The following is a 17,596-nucleotide window of genomic DNA, read 5'->3' on the forward strand; positions in this document are numbered from 1 at the left end:
GACCTGTGATCAGTACTTACAACTCACCGAAAGCTCAGATGATGATTAGCATTTTTCGGCAGTAAGGTATTTTTCATTAAGGTATGCACATTGTTTTGGGGGATTTTTTTAGACATAATGCTACTGCACACTTAATAGGCCACAGTGTTAGGGCGCCTGGGTGGCTCAGTCGGTTGAGCATCCAACTCCGACTCAGGTCACGATCTCTCGATTCACGAGTTCAAGCCTGGAGCCTGCTTCAGATTCTCTGACCCTCCCGTTTGTGCTCTGTCTCTGTATCTCTCTCTCTCAAAAATAAGTAAACATTAAAAAAATAAAATTTAAAAAAGTAGGCCACAGCGTCGTATAAACAGCTTTTATATGCACCAGGAAACCAAAAAATTCATTTGGCTCCCTTCATTGCAGTATTCCCTTTACTGTGGTGGTCTGGAACCAAACCCACATTCTCTTCGAGGTATGCCTGTACCTCCAAGAGAGGAAATGGCACAGCATGCCCCCAGTAACCGCTGCAGAGTGCTCAGGCTCATGAGCGTGCCCTTGGCTGTTTCTGGATCAGAGCACGGGTTGTTTCCAGGAGCTTGCCCCTTGCCTGGAGAAGCTGGAGGAGGCTAGCAGCAGCTGCCAGGAGGACAGAGTGCAAAGAGTGGGTGGCAGGGACAACTCTGATAGATAAGGATATGTGAACTTCCCTGGGGACCAGAAAAATAGTAGCCAGGCTCCTTCAGAAAGGACACTGCATAAGATGATGGAAAGTCAGCTGGCAGAGGAGACTTGAGGCAGGAGCCAAGGTGGGGGTTACAGAAGTCAGTTGAACAGAAAATAGGGAAAGGTCCCTGTGGAGGTCCCTGAGGAGACAGGCAGGGAGGAGGGACACCTCTAAGGAAGCACTAATGTGCCCCTACAAAAAGGCTAACCATGGCAGAATACACATGGCAGCCAAGAGGAAGCCAAACACACTAGCTCAGTGAAAGGCTCTGCCTCTTGTCTAGTATCTCCATCCCTTGATCCTTACTTGACTTTAGAGGGGCCAGAGCCAGAGGGAGCAAGGACACAAAGCTACCAGAGGATGCTGATGCTAGCTAGCCCTTGTGCACTGCTGGTTTCCATGACTCCCGAGCCTGGTAGGGGAGAGATGCTTTCAACTGCCTTTGATGTGAACTGGACTTTTTAATGCTGGTAATCTGCAGGAAATCACTGGAAATCTAGGCGATCTGCCTGAGATGCTCTGAAGAGGCAGAACAGGATGAGTCCATATCACCACGGAGGACAGAGGTGGGCTCATGATAAAGCTGTTTCCTGAGTCCCCTCCAAGTTCACCCATCTAATAATGGTGTTACATGTCACTTCACTCAATACTCACAAGAACCCCGCAAAGAAGGGACTTCCGTTATCCTCACTTGATAGCTAGAGGAACAGAGACGGGCAGAGAAGTGCCAGACAGATCTTTCAACTCAAAGAGGTCTTACGACCAGATTATCATGCAGCTAACAGAGCAGAACCAGAATGAACTCTAGTTGTGATTCCAATTCCAAGCTCTCTGAAGCAAAGATAGGGAGTGGCAGCTGTAGCACACAGTAGGTCTCAGTGAGACAAACCTCAGCTTGCCAAGCAAGCAGAGGAAGTGGTTCATGTACTGTGCAAACTGTGTGGCTGCTGCACACCTACTTCTTCTCAAAACCTCCACTTGCTATCCTGAGAAACTTAACAGAAACCCATGGGGGAGGGGAAGGAAAAAAAAAAAAAAAGAGGTTAGAGTGGGAGAGAGCCAAAGCATAAGAGACTCTTAAAAACTGAGAACAAAATGAGGGTTGATGGGGGGTGGGAGGGAGGGGAGGGTGGGTGATGGGTATTGAGGAGGGCACCTTTTGGGATGAGCACTGGGTGTTGTATGGAAACCAATTTGACAATAAATTTCATATATTGAAAAAAAAAAAAAAAAACTCCACTTGCTCAGCTTCTGGGCCACATTCCCCTCTGCAGTCCAGGAAATGTGGTCCCTGGGCGGGCCATCACTGAGCACACAGCACAGCGTGCCTCCCACTTCCTGTAACTTCCAGTCTGCTCTGGCCCACCTCCTTGGCCTCACTGCAGGCTTTAGCAGGTGGAGGCCACGTTTCACACTTCTATGAGATCTCCTAGACATCCAGGTCAATGCCTAGGGTCCAGGCACCATGTTAGGTGTGCACAATCACACAATCAGATGCAACGGGGGATGGGAAAACTCTCGTACCCATCTCCCTGCAGTCCCATAGCGGCTCTACGTGTAAAATCTCCCCAACACATATTTCCTAAAAGCAACGTTTCTAATAAAACTCTGGTGATTTTTCCTATCTTGTTGAATATATACATGACCTAACCCTGTCATCCAGTATTTACTAATCACCTACATCACGCAGAGCACTACTGGGGATTCTACCTTCCGAGAGCTGAGAGACCATGGGGAAATGAAAGACAACACACGTGTCCATAACAAACGCTGAGGAACACTGCAGAAGACCCACAACAGCGCCAGCAGCTCTTAAAGGAGAATTCTCCAAAGTGGGAGCATTTGGGCATCTGAGGACCTGGAAACTGTACATAAATGACCAGCTTACACACATGCGTGGCGTCAGATGTGCTTCCAGTGCTAGATGAAGACCAATTTACACCTGATAATTAATGTTACTACCTGTATAAAGACCTCCCGGGGACGATGTAACAAGCGTAACTCTCTTCACTCACACTGCTTGATGCCTGTCTACCACACGGTGTCACCCAACACAAGCACACAAAAATAATGCCTTGCATCACGGCTAACATTTATTCATTCATTTAACAGAAATTTACTGAGTGCTATAACATGTCAGCCATTGTTCTAGGTACTTGGATAAATACTTACTAGATGTCAGGCATAGTTCTGACTACTTTATACATGTATCTTGCTTAACTCACCTAACCTGACAAGGTGATGATAATGATGATGATTTTCTCCACTTGACAGATGAGGAAACTGAAGCAAAGAAGTAGTAAATAACTGGCCCAGGATCACACAGCTACAGAAGTCAGTTACTTGCTATCTCACTGTCTGTCTCCCTGTGTGTGTCTGTCTCTCTCTTTATCCCAGGTCTTTTTTTTTTTTTTTTTTTTTTTTTTTTGTAGAGAGTGCACAAGCAGAGGAGGGGCAGAGAGGAGAAGGAGAGACAGAATCCAAAACATCCTCTGTGCATCATCAGCGCAGAGCCCAACATGGGGCTCAAACTCAGGAACCATGAGATCATGACCTGAGCCAAGATCAAGAGTCAGACACTCAACCAGCTGAGCCACCCAGCACCCCTATCCCATGTCTTAATACTGCTAGTAATAATTACTAGCTCTCATCTCTGATGGCCCTGAGTCCATCTCACCAGTTGCTGAAAAAATGAAAACAGTATGCCTTGGACTCTGACTGAGCCCTCTTCAAACCCACACGCTTCTGGAGTCAACATTCCAGGCCAGTCCAGCAACTATTCCTCTGCTCTTGGCAGTGCAGAGGAACCACACGGAATGAGTCTTTTCACATTGAGCATTTATCTTTAGGCATTCACATACACACTCACTCACTGCCTGCTGCTGATGGCATTTCTTCCTGCAAGCTGCACTTCAACCCGATGTGGCTGCCAGTCCCCATCAAAGCAGCTGCCTTGGAAAGTTCAACAAGTCAGTAAATTCAGAAAAGCTGGCTGCTGCTCTGTGCCATTCACTGTGTGGTCGTACAACTGGGAGGAGAAGTTTCAACAGGGACTGTGGTGAGAACCCCAGCACCTCAGCCCCGCACTGGGCCGTGGCCCAGCCTCATTCATTACCCACCCCCACACCTCTTCTCTTTCTGTGCCCATTTCATTTGTTTTCCCTGGACTGACCTTTCTTAATCCTTTGTTCGATCCTCTGTCAAGCTATAGCTTGTTTACCATTGAAAAGTTATTTGAAGAAGCTTCCTAATCAGAGAGACACTATCTCTTCCTCTCCACGTCACACTGCAGACCAGCTCCCGGCTTTCACCGGGTTCAAGCATCTTAGTTAAAACTAGCTGAACTCCACAGTCAATGTCTTGGTCATCAGCTGGCCTGTCTGCCTGTGCCCATGCCCCACACCTTTTCTATCTGACTTCAGATGGAAGTCTTACTAATTCCCATACTCAACTATTAGTATGTTCCCTTCATATCTAGTATAGTCCAAAATCTTCCAGATCTAGCTTCCAGCTTATCAGGAACACAAGCTGAAAAAGGCAATAATCTTTAAAGCAATCCTGGGGCAGATGATTCAGCTCCTTCCATAAATCAATGGCTTGCAGAAAAAAAGGGAGGGGGATTTGTAAAAGTCATCTTAGATACTGCAAGGGAAACTCCGGGCATGGACTGCATATTAGATGATACTAAGGAATGGTTGTGAATTTTGTTACTGTGCTACTAACACTTTAAACAACTTTTAACATGATTTTTATGGGGTGGGGGGAAGGCATTCTAGTCACAGTTGCATACTGAACATGTACAGGTAGAAAAGGAGGATGCTTGGGTTTTGTGTTAAAATCCTGCGGGGAAGAGAAGGGAGAGGAAGGGGAGGAAAGAGGAAGAGAACAGGGAGGAAAAGTTGAGCTCAGGGGGGACTGCTGAAACCAGACTGGCAGAATGGTGATTGCTAAAGCTACACAATGCTACTTGTGTGCATATTTGCAAATTGAAAAAAAAAAAAATTTTTTTTTTAAGACCAGGCTCTGGATAAGGCAGTTAGTTAAAAGAAACCAAAAAAACAAAATAAGAACCAAAGAATGAAGTCACAGAAACCACATCTCTTAGTTGGCAGTGGGTCACTGACATCATCCCAGTGTCCCCTATGGGTCTGTCACCACACAAGATGAGAGGGAGTGACCAGACCTGACCAAGAGTCAGACCTGCCTTCAGGAAGCATGCACTCTCACCATGAGCCAGCTCTTAAAACACCTGAAGCAATGGCTAGTCCCAACAACTAACTTTATTAACAGGAAGCCCCAGGAGTCTCCAAAATAGCAACCACCTAAGGAACCTGTCATATTTATAGGATACTGTACTTACTTTCTCCATCAGCAATTGCAAAACAGATCAGCTAAAATTAGCGAGAGGACTACGGTGTTCAGAATCTTTCCCACATGCTTATTTATACAGGGCTTTCTGTTTAACTCTGCACCAAGAAAGCAGCCAGATACTCTCCACTCACATTCTGCTGAGCCTAAAGCTTTAATTAATAAACACACAGGAAGAGTGGGGCTTTGTATCACATTAGAGCAACACCTGTACGGATATTTACATTGTAAGACCACAGGAATAAAAAGAAAGCTAGATGCATCTCAGCCTGTCCCCAGTACAAGTGTATGGCATCTGTTCATTTAAACTTTTATTAATCTTAAACCATAAACCTTGGGCCAGTAGTTCCTAACCCAGATTCAAACCCCAAATCTCCAAAGAGAAAGGAACAGAGGGCTTTCCCCAAGCTATTTTTCATATTTCAAAAAGTGAGTTAGAAATGTTACATTTTCCCCACCAAGAAAAGTGGAGGTTAGCGAAAATAAAGCTCTTATGCTTGGGAGTAAAATTACATCACCTCAAAGCAGAACACTGGTAATCTCATGGTGATCAAAAACTAAGACCGGTAATTCCTCATCAAGTATTTTTTTAGAGGGGAAATCAAATGAATTGTCATGTAAGAAATGCAGTTTGTTTAAAATACAGAATTGTTTAAAACATGTTATCTTCGGAAGAAGAAATAAATTAGAGTCATTCAGCATTAAAATGTGTGAAAGCATGGTCTTAGAATGCATAAAATCAGGAGTATTTTTTGAAGAAGAAAAAGCGTCCTTTTATAAAAGTGAGGAGGTTTTATCTACAGCAGATGCAATTTAATTTTAAAAATCAATTCAACAAATTCATGTAGAAATGGCAGTGCCCAAAACAAATACAGCAAATCTTTTTATAGATGAAAATGTGCATTAAGCATGTGTACATAAAAACTAGATTTTGCCTTGGTCTACAGAAGACCAACTTAATACTAGGAAGCATGTAGCCTAGAAAGGACCCAAGATGTAAGAGAGAGGTATTGAGAAACACAAGTTGCTGGGCCACCTGGCAATTCTGCAAACTTTAAGGACCCCCTGTTGTCATCCACCTACACCATCCACACACTGAGGCACTGGAAAGCCTGAAGCAAAGCCAGAACAACTATCAGGGATGCAGAATAATGTAGGGGTCAAATGCAGACTCAGGGGCCAGCCTGCCTGGTGTAAATTCCAGCTCTGCCACTCACTAACTGTGTAACTTTAGGCAAGGTTTCTGTGCATTAGCGAACATACAGGAAGAGCCAGGCCTTTCCTCAGCACTATGCAATCTTAGCGATTAGTATTGCTGGTGGTGGTGGTGGCCGTGTAAAAAGGCCTTCCCACCACATGGTGGCTCTGACTTCTCTCTCATGCTCTCTCCCTTCCACAACACATTCCTCTTGTAATCCATCCCCTTCTCTGCTTTAGCACACCTTCTTTCTTCTCTTAGGGCATTTCAGGCACATTACAAATCACAAAAGCCACAGGCCTGGGACAAGGCCACCTCACCAAAGGGCTCCTGACACCTCAGAGAAGAGTCTCACAAACTGGTTTCTCTGAAACCAACTGCCAGTGAAAATCCTGATACCTCAGAAAGCAATTCCCTCCACTGGGAGGGGAAATGGAGATTTTACTATGAATCACTTGTCTGTTCAAATAGCAGCTTAAAACTGACTCCCCCAGAGCCACAGATTGTATGGTCAACTCAAGCTCCTTTTGAATGTTAAAGAGACCCTGGTGATCTCTGAACCAAAGGCTCACTTGTATCCCACCCAGCTAGATGGTCTTCCCCACACTCCCAAGATGCACATTGTACTACTGGTCACATTCAGGATCTTTCTCTAAGACCATTAGATCACGGTACCTTGGAGCAGGAAAGGATTTCACAGATCCTCTAGATTAAAGGTCACACACTCAAATGCAACAGCATACTGGCAAGTCACGAATCACAAAGGGACTGGAGCCAGCTGGGGACTGTGTGTCCTGTTTGAAGGGAGGGCTGCTACTCAGCTCCAGCCATCTGCTATCATGGGCCTGGAATCGCCACAGGGCCTTAGTGTTGAAGAGAAGCTGGAAATTCAGGTGTTTATGTGTGCACCAAGGAAACATACCTACAGGCCGAATATGGCCCAAATGCTGGGGTACCCATGTTGGGCCAGACAAAGCTGGGGTTCCCACTTGTAGGCTACAGACCCTGGAGATCACAGAGCTACTGCGCCACAGTCACTAAACCCAACAGTGAGGAGGGGGCAAGGGCCCCAAGCAGTCACTATTCATAGAATTTGAAAAAATACATGCCTTACTCATATAAGAACTACTTTTTTTCTAATGTAAAAGGACATTGTAATATTAACCAAACCAAACTTTACTTGCAAATATTACTAAGTTGATGATTTTTATTCTATATTTTCTCAAATGAGGAGACTCCAAAAGCACAACACCAGGCAGGAATACACACAGATTTTATTTACACTGTGTGTATTTACACTGGAGAGACAACCTTCACACCTGCAACAGTCACAACCACCACCCACACCAATTCTGCCATTTGACCACTGGGGTTGGAAGCTTGCGTGACTAGCCCATGATCTCACAGCTCCTTGCAGAGCCAGGAAAGGAAGCCAGAGTCCCCAAGTCCCAATCCAGTCTCCTTCTCCTCCACCAAGGAAGGTGGGCTCTGACCCAAAAGTGTCCCACAAAGTGACACAGCATGGATGAAAACCCAGGATAAAATGTGATGAAAACAAAATGCTGGGCCCAGCTGTTTTCACCATCACCTCTTCAAGGATTCATGGGAGCTCAGAGGTGGAAGAAGCCTGAATAACCCCCATACTCCAGCCCCACATCCAAACCATCCCTTCAGCTGTGTCCCAGATGAGGGCCTTCCAGTCTTGGATGGATGAAAGACTTGTTATCTCGCCATGGTGGATACCAACGCATCTCCCTGCCCCCACACCACTCTGATCTCCCAGCCTGGCCATTCGGAGTATCTATTTCCCTCTCCACCCTCTTAAGCCCCTTCCTTCTCCCCACCTCCAAACACCACCTCTAAATGCTCCCTTCATAATCTCCCTTCTCCCAGCTTCTCCACTTCCCCCAACTAGCCAGCTTTGTTATGAACAAGCGTTTATTCACTTTGAATTCCTGCTGTCAGTCTTGTTAAGGATGACTGACTGAAGGTGGGAACACAGAGGTCAACACTTGAGAAACAGATTTGCCCACTAAGTCAAAACAGAGCACTCTGAGGGCAGAGCAGGTGATAGAGAAAAGGGGCACGCACTCCATTCAGGCCATATGCAGCACCACGAGCCGGGCTGCCAAACGCAGCTGTGTAAGCTGTGTACTGCAGAATTTCAAGGGCACCTCTCAAAAAGACCAGGTTGTGAGCAGTGTCCTCTGGAGTTGAGCAACAGAACCACCCAGGGAGGGGTCAGTAGCCCATTCTGTAGGCACATGGAAACGCAAGTCTCCCTATTAGGAGACGGGGTGCATCTTTCATTTATTCTATCAATAAACAGTGACTGAATGGCCAACTGAGTCTCTCATATCTGAGTGTGGTTTGCAAATCTGCTAGGAGCTTACCAAAAATGAGAACCACCCAGCCCTCCCCAGAAATTCAGAATTCCCAACTCTGAAGGTGGGAGCAGGGTGGAGGAGGAGGTGGAATAGGAATGTGTGTGTTGCTTTTTAACAACCAGCTTCTTGAGAAATCCTAGCAAACAAAGTTGAGGCCTAGGAGAAAAAAGACATTATAAGGGCCAAGATTATGCTGCCCAAGGAGAAAATGTTTGTATATTTGTATCAGGTTTATTCCTTCCATCTCAGCTGTATCTTATGAAGAACACTGTTCTGAAAACCAGTGACAATGGCACGCACGTAAAATCCATAAAGCAACTATGACTAGAAACACCAAACCCTAGCTATTTCTTACCACAACTTTTAAGAGCACACAGACACCCTCGACTCTAAAATGAAATAGCTATTCTAATACCTTCCTAAATTTACAGCCACCAATTGCCAAAACATAGGAAATCCATATTTTAGCTGGTTAAGTCCCCTCCTACCTGCATATCAATGTGGCAAACACTGGGACACATACCTTGTGTTCTTCCTTCATCACCTGTTCAATGAGTTCAGATTTCACTGGAGGCTTTGAATACTGGCCTGAGAGAAGGCCGTGTCCTAACTTAGTCCTGGACAGGAGGGACAAAGAAAAACAAAAACGTCATTGTTGTTTTCCCATAGAGATATTAACATTATCTATGAATGCTTTTAGCTGGAACATTTTATCTTGGTTACTCAAAAATAACTTATTTAAGGAGGCCTGGGTGGCTCAGTCAGTTAAGCTTCCGACTCTTGATTTTGGCTCAGGTCATGATTTCACAGTTTGTGAGGTCCAGTCCCATGTCCAGCTCTGTGCTGAGAGTCTCCCTGGGATTCTCTTTCTCTCTCTCTCTCTCTCTCCCCCCCCTCTCTTTCTGACCCTCCCCTGCTCACACTCTCTCTCAAAATAAATAAATCTTAAAAACTTTAAACACTGACTTATTTATTTCATTCTTCTTGATACCGATGTCATTTTTAAACTAGCCTCAGTCCTTTATAAATAACTATTAATATCTTTCTTCTTCTAAAAGTAACACACGCTTATTTTATAACACTTTTAAAAATACAGAAAATAAAAAAGAAAAGAGAATTGCCTTTAATTCTGCAACCCAGCAATAACCACTAAGAACACTTACTGGATACTTTTCTAAAAAAAACTTTAGATACCTTTTAATCAGCACTTACATCTGTGTGTTGAAATCCTGTGTTGGATCTAAAGGAGAGTAGTCAAATATTCTTGGAAGATTTCCCACATACCTAGAAAATGAGAAGGGAGAGTCAAAACGTAGGAAGTGAATGAACAGAAATAAAATAAGCTGCCATCCTAGCTAAGACCTTCTTGTCTTTCTATCAAAGTTAACTCATCCACCCAAAGAAAACTTTTCCTGAAATCTTACCTTTACAGCTATCTTCATGGCCTTCCATTGTGCTTCTATCAGTGGGCCTCAAGCCTGGGTGCAAGTTAGAATCACCTAAAAAGTTTCTCAAAAAAATACCAAAGCCAGGGTCACCCCCAGATGTTCTGATGTTGTTGCCTGAGACTGAGGCTTGGGCTTTGCAATCTTTTCAAAGTCCCCCAAATGACTATAACATGTAACCAGAGTCAGAAACCACTGGCTAATGCCATCACAACTGCCATCTCAAAAACGAATGGTAAGGCTGGAAATTATCCCAATCATATCAAAATGAATAATGATGATAACAGGAGTAACAACTACTATCCCTTAAGGGGTCTCTATATAACCTGGTTGGGTCTTCATGAAAACCATATGAGGAAGGGATGGTTATTGTTACCCATTGGAGAGATAAGAAATCAGGATGCTTCCAAAGTCACCCAAGGAAGGAGTGATGAAGCCCAGAGTGCACCCAGGCAGCCTGGCTCCAAACCTATGCTCTGAACCAGTTTTCTGGAAGTACCTGCCCTGTCTGTGATCCCTTGAGCAGTCCCCAACCCGTCCTTCTGACCAGTTTACATTGACAGAGCAGCGCCAACTTCCACCACCCACAGCTAATCTCACTATACAATCATTCACTTCTCAAGTTCACTTCCTATTTCATACCCTCTGTTCTGTGCTGTTCATCTTTCCATTTTCAAGCTTTAACTCTCTGAGTGTGAAAGCTCTAGAAAGAAGAATCTAGAAGCAGATCCCTTTCACTGGCACTTCATGCACTCTGCTCTGCCCATTTCTCTGACCTCATTCCCATCCCTCTCCCCTAGACCACAACACACCAGCCACATGCCCTTCTTTGCCAGGACATGCCAAGCTCACACCTGCTTCAAGGTCATGCCATCTGCTCTCTTTCCCGGAATGTTCTCTCCACAGACCCTTGCTCCATCTCAGGTCTGTTTAAAAGGCACCTCTCCACCCGTCCTAATTCCCTATCACCTGACCCTGTCTGACTTTCTTCTTGGCATGCTTCAGTATTTGCAATTCTATAATTTATTTATCTCCGTTTATCATCTCTCTAGAGATTATATACAAGAGTATAATCTCCATGAAGGCAGATACATGATCTGAATCACTGCATCTCCAGAACTAGAATAGCATCTGATATGTAAAAGGCACTCATAAAATATTTGTGGGGGGCGCCTAGGTGGCTCAGTTGATTGGGCATCTGACTCTTGGTTTTCCTCAGGTCATGATCCCAGGGTGATGGGATCCACCCCACATCAGGCTCCACACCCAGCATGCAGCCTCTTTAGGATTCTCTCTCTCCCTTTCCCTATCCCAATCCCTCGCTCATGCTCTCTCTCTCTCCAATAAAAACATTTTTAATTTAAAAAAGTGTTGAATACATTTATATTGTGTAACCATATAACCAATTTCCATAACTGACTACCTACAAACCAACATAAAAGGCATTACTATAATAAAGCCCTAGCAGAGAACCCTAATAGTAGTCAGCAATGACTTCTAATCAGATCCCCCAACTACTGGACACTTGTAGGCACCTGCTGTCTACAAACTCAGAATTTATTCCCCATATTATGTACTTATGCCAAAATTAACAGAGCCCACTTCTCTGGGACAGTCCCATTCAGATGGTTTTTGGATGTGTCACTAGGGCAACAATTCCATCTAGAAATTTTCTGTCGACCAAGAGCCAAATAAGAGATCAACCAAACTTTGGAACAAAACTGTCCACAGCCAGAGACTGTACTGAGGAATTGTTAAAACACAACATGATGAATTCATCAGCCCTCCTACAAACCAGTCTTTATCATATCTCGAACATGATATGAAGATGAACGTTAGTGAAAAGGCTTATGCTTTCAGGCAAGATTGGTGGAGAAGAATAAAAAATTAAAGGTGGCAAATCTTTGATGTCAGAAAAGCCCATTTTGCTAGTAATTTATATTACTTTTCTAATCGACGAGAAATATTCTTCATTACAACAAAACTAAGTTAAAACACAGAAGCAATGCTGGATACTTTTTAAAATACGTATTATACCTTTAGTTTGCAATCTAGCAGTTCTCAAAGGAAAAACAGTTTTGCTATCTGATAATCCATCTTAGCTCTCATTCAGTTTGTACACTACACCAGGTTACTTAGACTGGATCCTCATCAGAAGTATTCTGAAATGTAAACTGGGTTCTGGTGGCAGAAAGAGTATCGAGGAGTCAGGCTGACATTTCTAAATTACACTGTGGTTGTACGTAAGGCATTTAATCTCTCTATGAGACACTCTTTCTACTTACAAAATGGAGACACTGTCCCCTGAATCTAACCCCACTGAGTTAGTCCCGCTGGGGAGAAAGGAGTCAGAAAAGCAAGTATTTCAATCAACTGACACTTGGTAAAAGAATGAGCAGACTGAGGATGAGTATGAATAGATTGCTCATGTTCAAATATATACAGTAAATGTGCAGAAATCAGAAAATTAAATATTCAGTAATATCAAATTCTAAAACTCTTGAAACAACACTGAGCTGAGAGATTTGAATCTTAAATCCAAAACACAGATGTGAGGTACATTTTTTCATTAAAGAAAAAAAAATCAGAAAGATAAAACTGTTCATTAAACTTTGGAGGGTAGAAAGCATTTTCAAAAACTATAGACTATAAAGCACTGAAAATGTTGGATTTTGTAACCAAAGAACACAAGTTTCCTCCATTCTAGTTTAAAAGAAATAGTGATTATACAACACCTACCATAAGGTCTTTCCTTCAATATTTTTTTTAAAAATCCTGGACCATGAGACACATAAGATGAAGTTATATTGTCCCCCGAATAACAATACAAGTAGGAGACAATGGCAAAAATTTGTGAAAATAATACGATGTGTGATACATAACTTTGAAAAGGTTTTCCCATCTCAGAGCTTCAAACTTGCTCTTCCTCTAAAACCCTCCGCCCCACTCCTCCTGCATATGGGTCAAGGTGTGTGCCCCTTTGCATGTCCTTTCTTCAAAGAGATCCTCCCTGATCACCTCTTCCCCTTTTCCTCCGTGGAACTTACTATGTTTATAACCATGCAGCTGCTCTTCTGATCATTTATTTATTCAGTGTCTGTTTGCCCAAGTGGGGCCAGGCACCGTGTCCTTTTGTTTACCACTGAACCCCCGCACCCAGCACACTGCTGAGCAGAGCAGAACCACTCCTCATTGGCTGGATGTAAAAAGGAAAACTAGACATGCACACTAACCACAAATTTCCAAAGCCAGAAAACAGCAAGGGGAATGAGTATTCAAATACCAAGAGAGGAAAGAAAAGGATATTTGATATACTTTTGATTAACCACCATTAAAGCAATTAGCATTTCAACTCTACATGAGTAAAAAAATTGTCCTGTGCTGTTCCTAGTGTGCTGCCTACCCCTCCATCTGTAAGCACATGTGTCCTCTTCCATACTTGAACCATGGTAGAAACCTACCCACTCTGGAATACACTAGAGATAATTTTCTTTTTCTTTAATTTTTATAATTTTTAATTATTTGGTGGGGGGGGAGTGGGAGTTAGACGATCCAAAATAGGCTCTGTGCACTGAGAGCCCAATGTGGGGCTTGAACTCACGAGCTATGACATCATGACCTCAGCCAAAGTCAGATGCTTAAGGAACTGAGCCACCCAGGCACCCCAAAGATGTTCTAAACACCCACGAGTGCACAGCCACACTCCCAGTCTGTGCAGCGACCCATCTAAGCCCAGTCTAGGGAAGAAAAGGGCCACAGACACAGCTGCTCTCCCCCTCCATGTGGGAGGAAGAAGGCAGCCCCATACACACACAGTTAGGAAGCACCCTACATCCGTGGCTCCCAATTATCTATGGTGAAGGGCCAGCTGTTTTATTTCAACTCATACAGGTGACTCCTTTAAAAAATACAATAAAAGAAAAAATGAAACACCTCTCATAAAGCATGACAATGTCAAATTGCTACAAAAACTTCTAAATCCTCACTCAATTTCCATAGTTATCACAGATCCCTATCCAGCAGTCCTAGGACCAGTGCCAGTCTGTGAACCACATTCTGAGTAGCAAAAAAATGAAAAGCTTAAATCCGCCAAGAAACTCCACTCACCAGGAGGGCAACACTGATCAAACCGATCACTGAATCTCTCCTAGAGCATCTATAGGAAGGAATGTGGCAGGCTTCCATGAAGATTGATGATTAATATTTTCTTGGCATAGAGGGTGATTGATGGTCTAAAAATGGAAGCCATTATTAATATGACAAACTCCTGTGAGTTTCTCAGTTACAAAGCTCTCCTAATCTCACCTGATTCCCGTCACACTTGACAAGTGTTCTCACCCAGCTCCAGTGCAAGAAGTCACACCATGAGGATGTGGTGAAATGTCCTGCAGCTGAGGAAGACAGGGTCCCCGGCACATGCTGAGTGGACTGGACGTGGAGTGGACGAAGGGCAGCGCTGTGCGCACAGGTCTGCAGGGGGACACTTACGCTCTCTGGAATTCTGGGATGCTGAAGATGGCCTGCATGACCGAACTGAGATAGCAGCTGTTGCCCAGGTTCTTGAGACCCGTGTACCCGGGGCCATACATGGGCTTCAGCTTCGTCCCCGTCTCCTGGATCACTTCCCACTCGCTGACCCGCGGCTTGATGTCATTGTCCCGAAGCCCGTTCTCTGTCTGGGGCAAAGTCAATGAAGGAAACCAACCTTACTTGTAATTATCACCCAAATATCATGTCCCAAGAGTTATTTCTAATAGCAGTGGATGTTTCTGTCCCTTTATTCCTCCAGCTAAGCAGAAAAATAACCTAATTAAAGAGACTGAGGTAGTGATAGCTGCACAAAAATGTCAACACGCTCAATGCCACAGAACCACATGCTTAAAAACAGTTAAAATGGTAAATTTTATGTTACGTATGTCTCTCCACAGTAAAAAAGAAACACATCTTTAAAAGATTAAAAAATGAAAGAGAGGGGGCACCTGAGTGGCTCAGTCAGTTAAGCGTCTGACTCTTGATTTCAGCTCAGGTCATAATCTCACAGTTCATGAGTTCAAGCTCCGTATCAGGCTCCGTGCTGACACTGCTGAGCCTGCTTGGGATTCTCTCTCTCTCCTTCTCTCTCTCCCCCTCCCCCACCCATGCTCATGCTCTCTCTCTCTCAAAAATAAATAAACTTAAAAAATTTTTAAATGAAAGAGACTGAGGAAAGGAGATAAGAGGAGGAAGAAAGACAAATAGGAACTGATAGAAAGAAGCAAGTGGAGTGACTTCAAGGGAAGAGACAACACAATACTTCAAACAGAAAGGCAAGAAAGCTGGAGAGGAAAGCGAAGGAAAATCATGGGCCTCAGGAGTGCCCTGAAATAAGAGGGGGGTTTAAGAAGAGCACAGAAAGTAAACTAGAAGGTGACATGAATGAGGATGAGGAGACAGGGGAGGAGAGCCTGAGGACAGGGAGGCGGGCTGGGAGGGAAGGGCCACAACAGAGCACACACACTCAAACAGCTCCTCACAGGGACAAACATTACATAGGCATGATATCGGCTTGAAAACACAATATTAAATGAAGCAAAGCTTTTCCCATCAACAGTATGTTGGCTTGTTCTTTCCACCCCCGAGCTCTGCTTCCCTTCCTGAAATTAATTAAAGTGATGTCGGTCACAGATCATTTTAAAGGTCATCTTCCCGTACCTTCTCGCTTCAGCGAACAAGGAGTGATTCATGCAACTCTCCATCAGAGGAGACAGAAATTTTGCAAATAAACTCCAACTAAAACAAATGGTACTTGAGGAGGTGCCTCTTTTATTATACCATTAAAAAAATATTCTAAGCTGGTAACCAAAAGAAAATGCTAATGAATTAAATCCAAGAAGTAAATGCACACATTAAAACCGAAAACCTATAGAAGCAAGATTCCTGTTACAGGAATTACGTATTAAATAAACCAAATGGTTCCCTCCCTGCAAGGAGGGAACACAGACAAAGTCGACCTTCTTACCCCGTGCATATGAAGCATATCAATTCCAAAATGCGCTAAGTGCTTGGCCAAATGAGGATCCAAAACAGGTTCCTCTTCTTGAAAAGAATAAACATCTAGAGGGTGAGGAGAAAACAAGATATTTTTAACCAAGTTGTTCAATATTCAACATGTATTTATTGTGCTCCCTCTATGCACCAGGCTTGGACATATCAATGAATAAAGTCAAAAGAAACCCCTCCTGAGTTTACACTCAAGTGGAGAAAGGAAAGATGATAAACAAGGAACATAATAAAGATAGATTTTGTAATTATTCCCATATATCAAGTCTTTTGACATTTCAAGAAGTAATTTTTTAAAAAGGATTTCTGGGGCGCCTGGGTGGCTCAGTCGGTTAAGCGTCCGACTTCAGCTCAGGTCACGATCTCACAGTTCGTGAGTTCGAGCCCCGCATGGGGCTCTGTGCTGATAGCTCAGAGCCTGAAGCCTGCTTCATATTTTTCCATCTCCCTCTCTCTCTGCCCCTCCCCCACTTGCTCTCTGTCTCTCTCTCAAAAATAAACAAACATTAAAAAATTAATTAAAAAAATGATAAAATAAAAAAAGGATTTCTGAAACAAAAAAATTAAAAAGCAGCACCTAAAGTTAAAATAATTGAAATTAAACAGATGTAAATGCCTAACAATTGATTGCCACGGCAGGGGGAGGCTGGGAGGGAACAAAGGGAACGCACAGGCCCTGGGGAGCAGCTGAATGGCTGGGATGAGGTTTTAAGTCCAAGACAAAACAAAATTCTGCCTGTGGAATCCTCTATGGTCTCAGACCTACCAGCTCACCAACTTCCACCTCCCGAACCTGCCCCTTCATCCCTTCTTTCCAATGTTAGTGTCCACACCCCACATGGCTGGTGAGAGATTTAGTGAAGACTGTTCAGTACTTCCCAAATGCGTCCACCTCATAGCACACACAGAAAATGAGGATGCATGTGGCACAGCAGGGTAACTCAGGAGGTTCCAGCCACCCCAGGCCCGGTCCCTGGGCACCAGAGCCTGAGGGATTAGCATCTTGGCCTTCTTGGCAAATAACCCCAAAAGCTTTCCAAACTACTGTCTTCGGTGTCCTGACACAGCAGTGCAATTGTGGGAGAGGGAACAGATATCTTCAGGCCCATTTTGCAGGTGAGGAAAATAGGCTCATATGGTTAAATAATTGGCCTCAAACCCCACAGGCGGCTCAGAACCCAGGTATCCTGACCCCCCCCAGTACTTTTTTCTCTGTGCCATTCTATTTCCTTAGATCTCTCAGGAGACTCAGAGACTTGGTGAAGCATCATCGCAAGCCCTTAACAGGAATGAAGAGTCAAAAATCACAATTTCTTGGGGTGCCTGGGTGGCTCAGTCATTTAAGCACCCAACTTCGGCTCAGGTCATGATGTCACGGTTCATGGGTTCGAGTCCCATGTCGGGCTCTGTGCTGACAGCTCAGAGCCTGGAGCCTGCTTTGGATTCTGTGTCT

The 17,596-nt window shown here is 44.0% G+C and overlaps 1 protein-coding gene across 2 annotated transcripts in view; it reads right to left on the reverse strand.

The window, feature by feature from the left end:
* Window positions 1-17,596, reverse strand: part of USP13 (ubiquitin specific peptidase 13) — a 117,970-nt gene that overhangs the window by 43,617 nt on the left and 56,757 nt on the right. For both annotated transcript variants that reach the window (XM_027061383.2, XM_053221184.1), the window contains exons 7-10: window positions 16,103-16,197; window positions 14,593-14,780; window positions 9,872-9,943; window positions 9,183-9,276 (exon numbers count right to left, since the gene is read on the reverse strand). In XM_027061383.2, the coding sequence (XP_026917184.1) occupies window positions 9,183-9,276; window positions 9,872-9,943; window positions 14,593-14,780; window positions 16,103-16,197 (449 nt within the window). The remainder of the gene's footprint in view (window positions 1-9,182; window positions 9,277-9,871; window positions 9,944-14,592; window positions 14,781-16,102; window positions 16,198-17,596) is intronic.

This window comes from Acinonyx jubatus, chromosome C2, assembly GCF_027475565.1.
Source record: "Acinonyx jubatus isolate Ajub_Pintada_27869175 chromosome C2, VMU_Ajub_asm_v1.0, whole genome shotgun sequence".
Lineage (NCBI taxonomy): Eukaryota > Metazoa > Chordata > Mammalia > Carnivora > Felidae > Acinonyx > Acinonyx jubatus.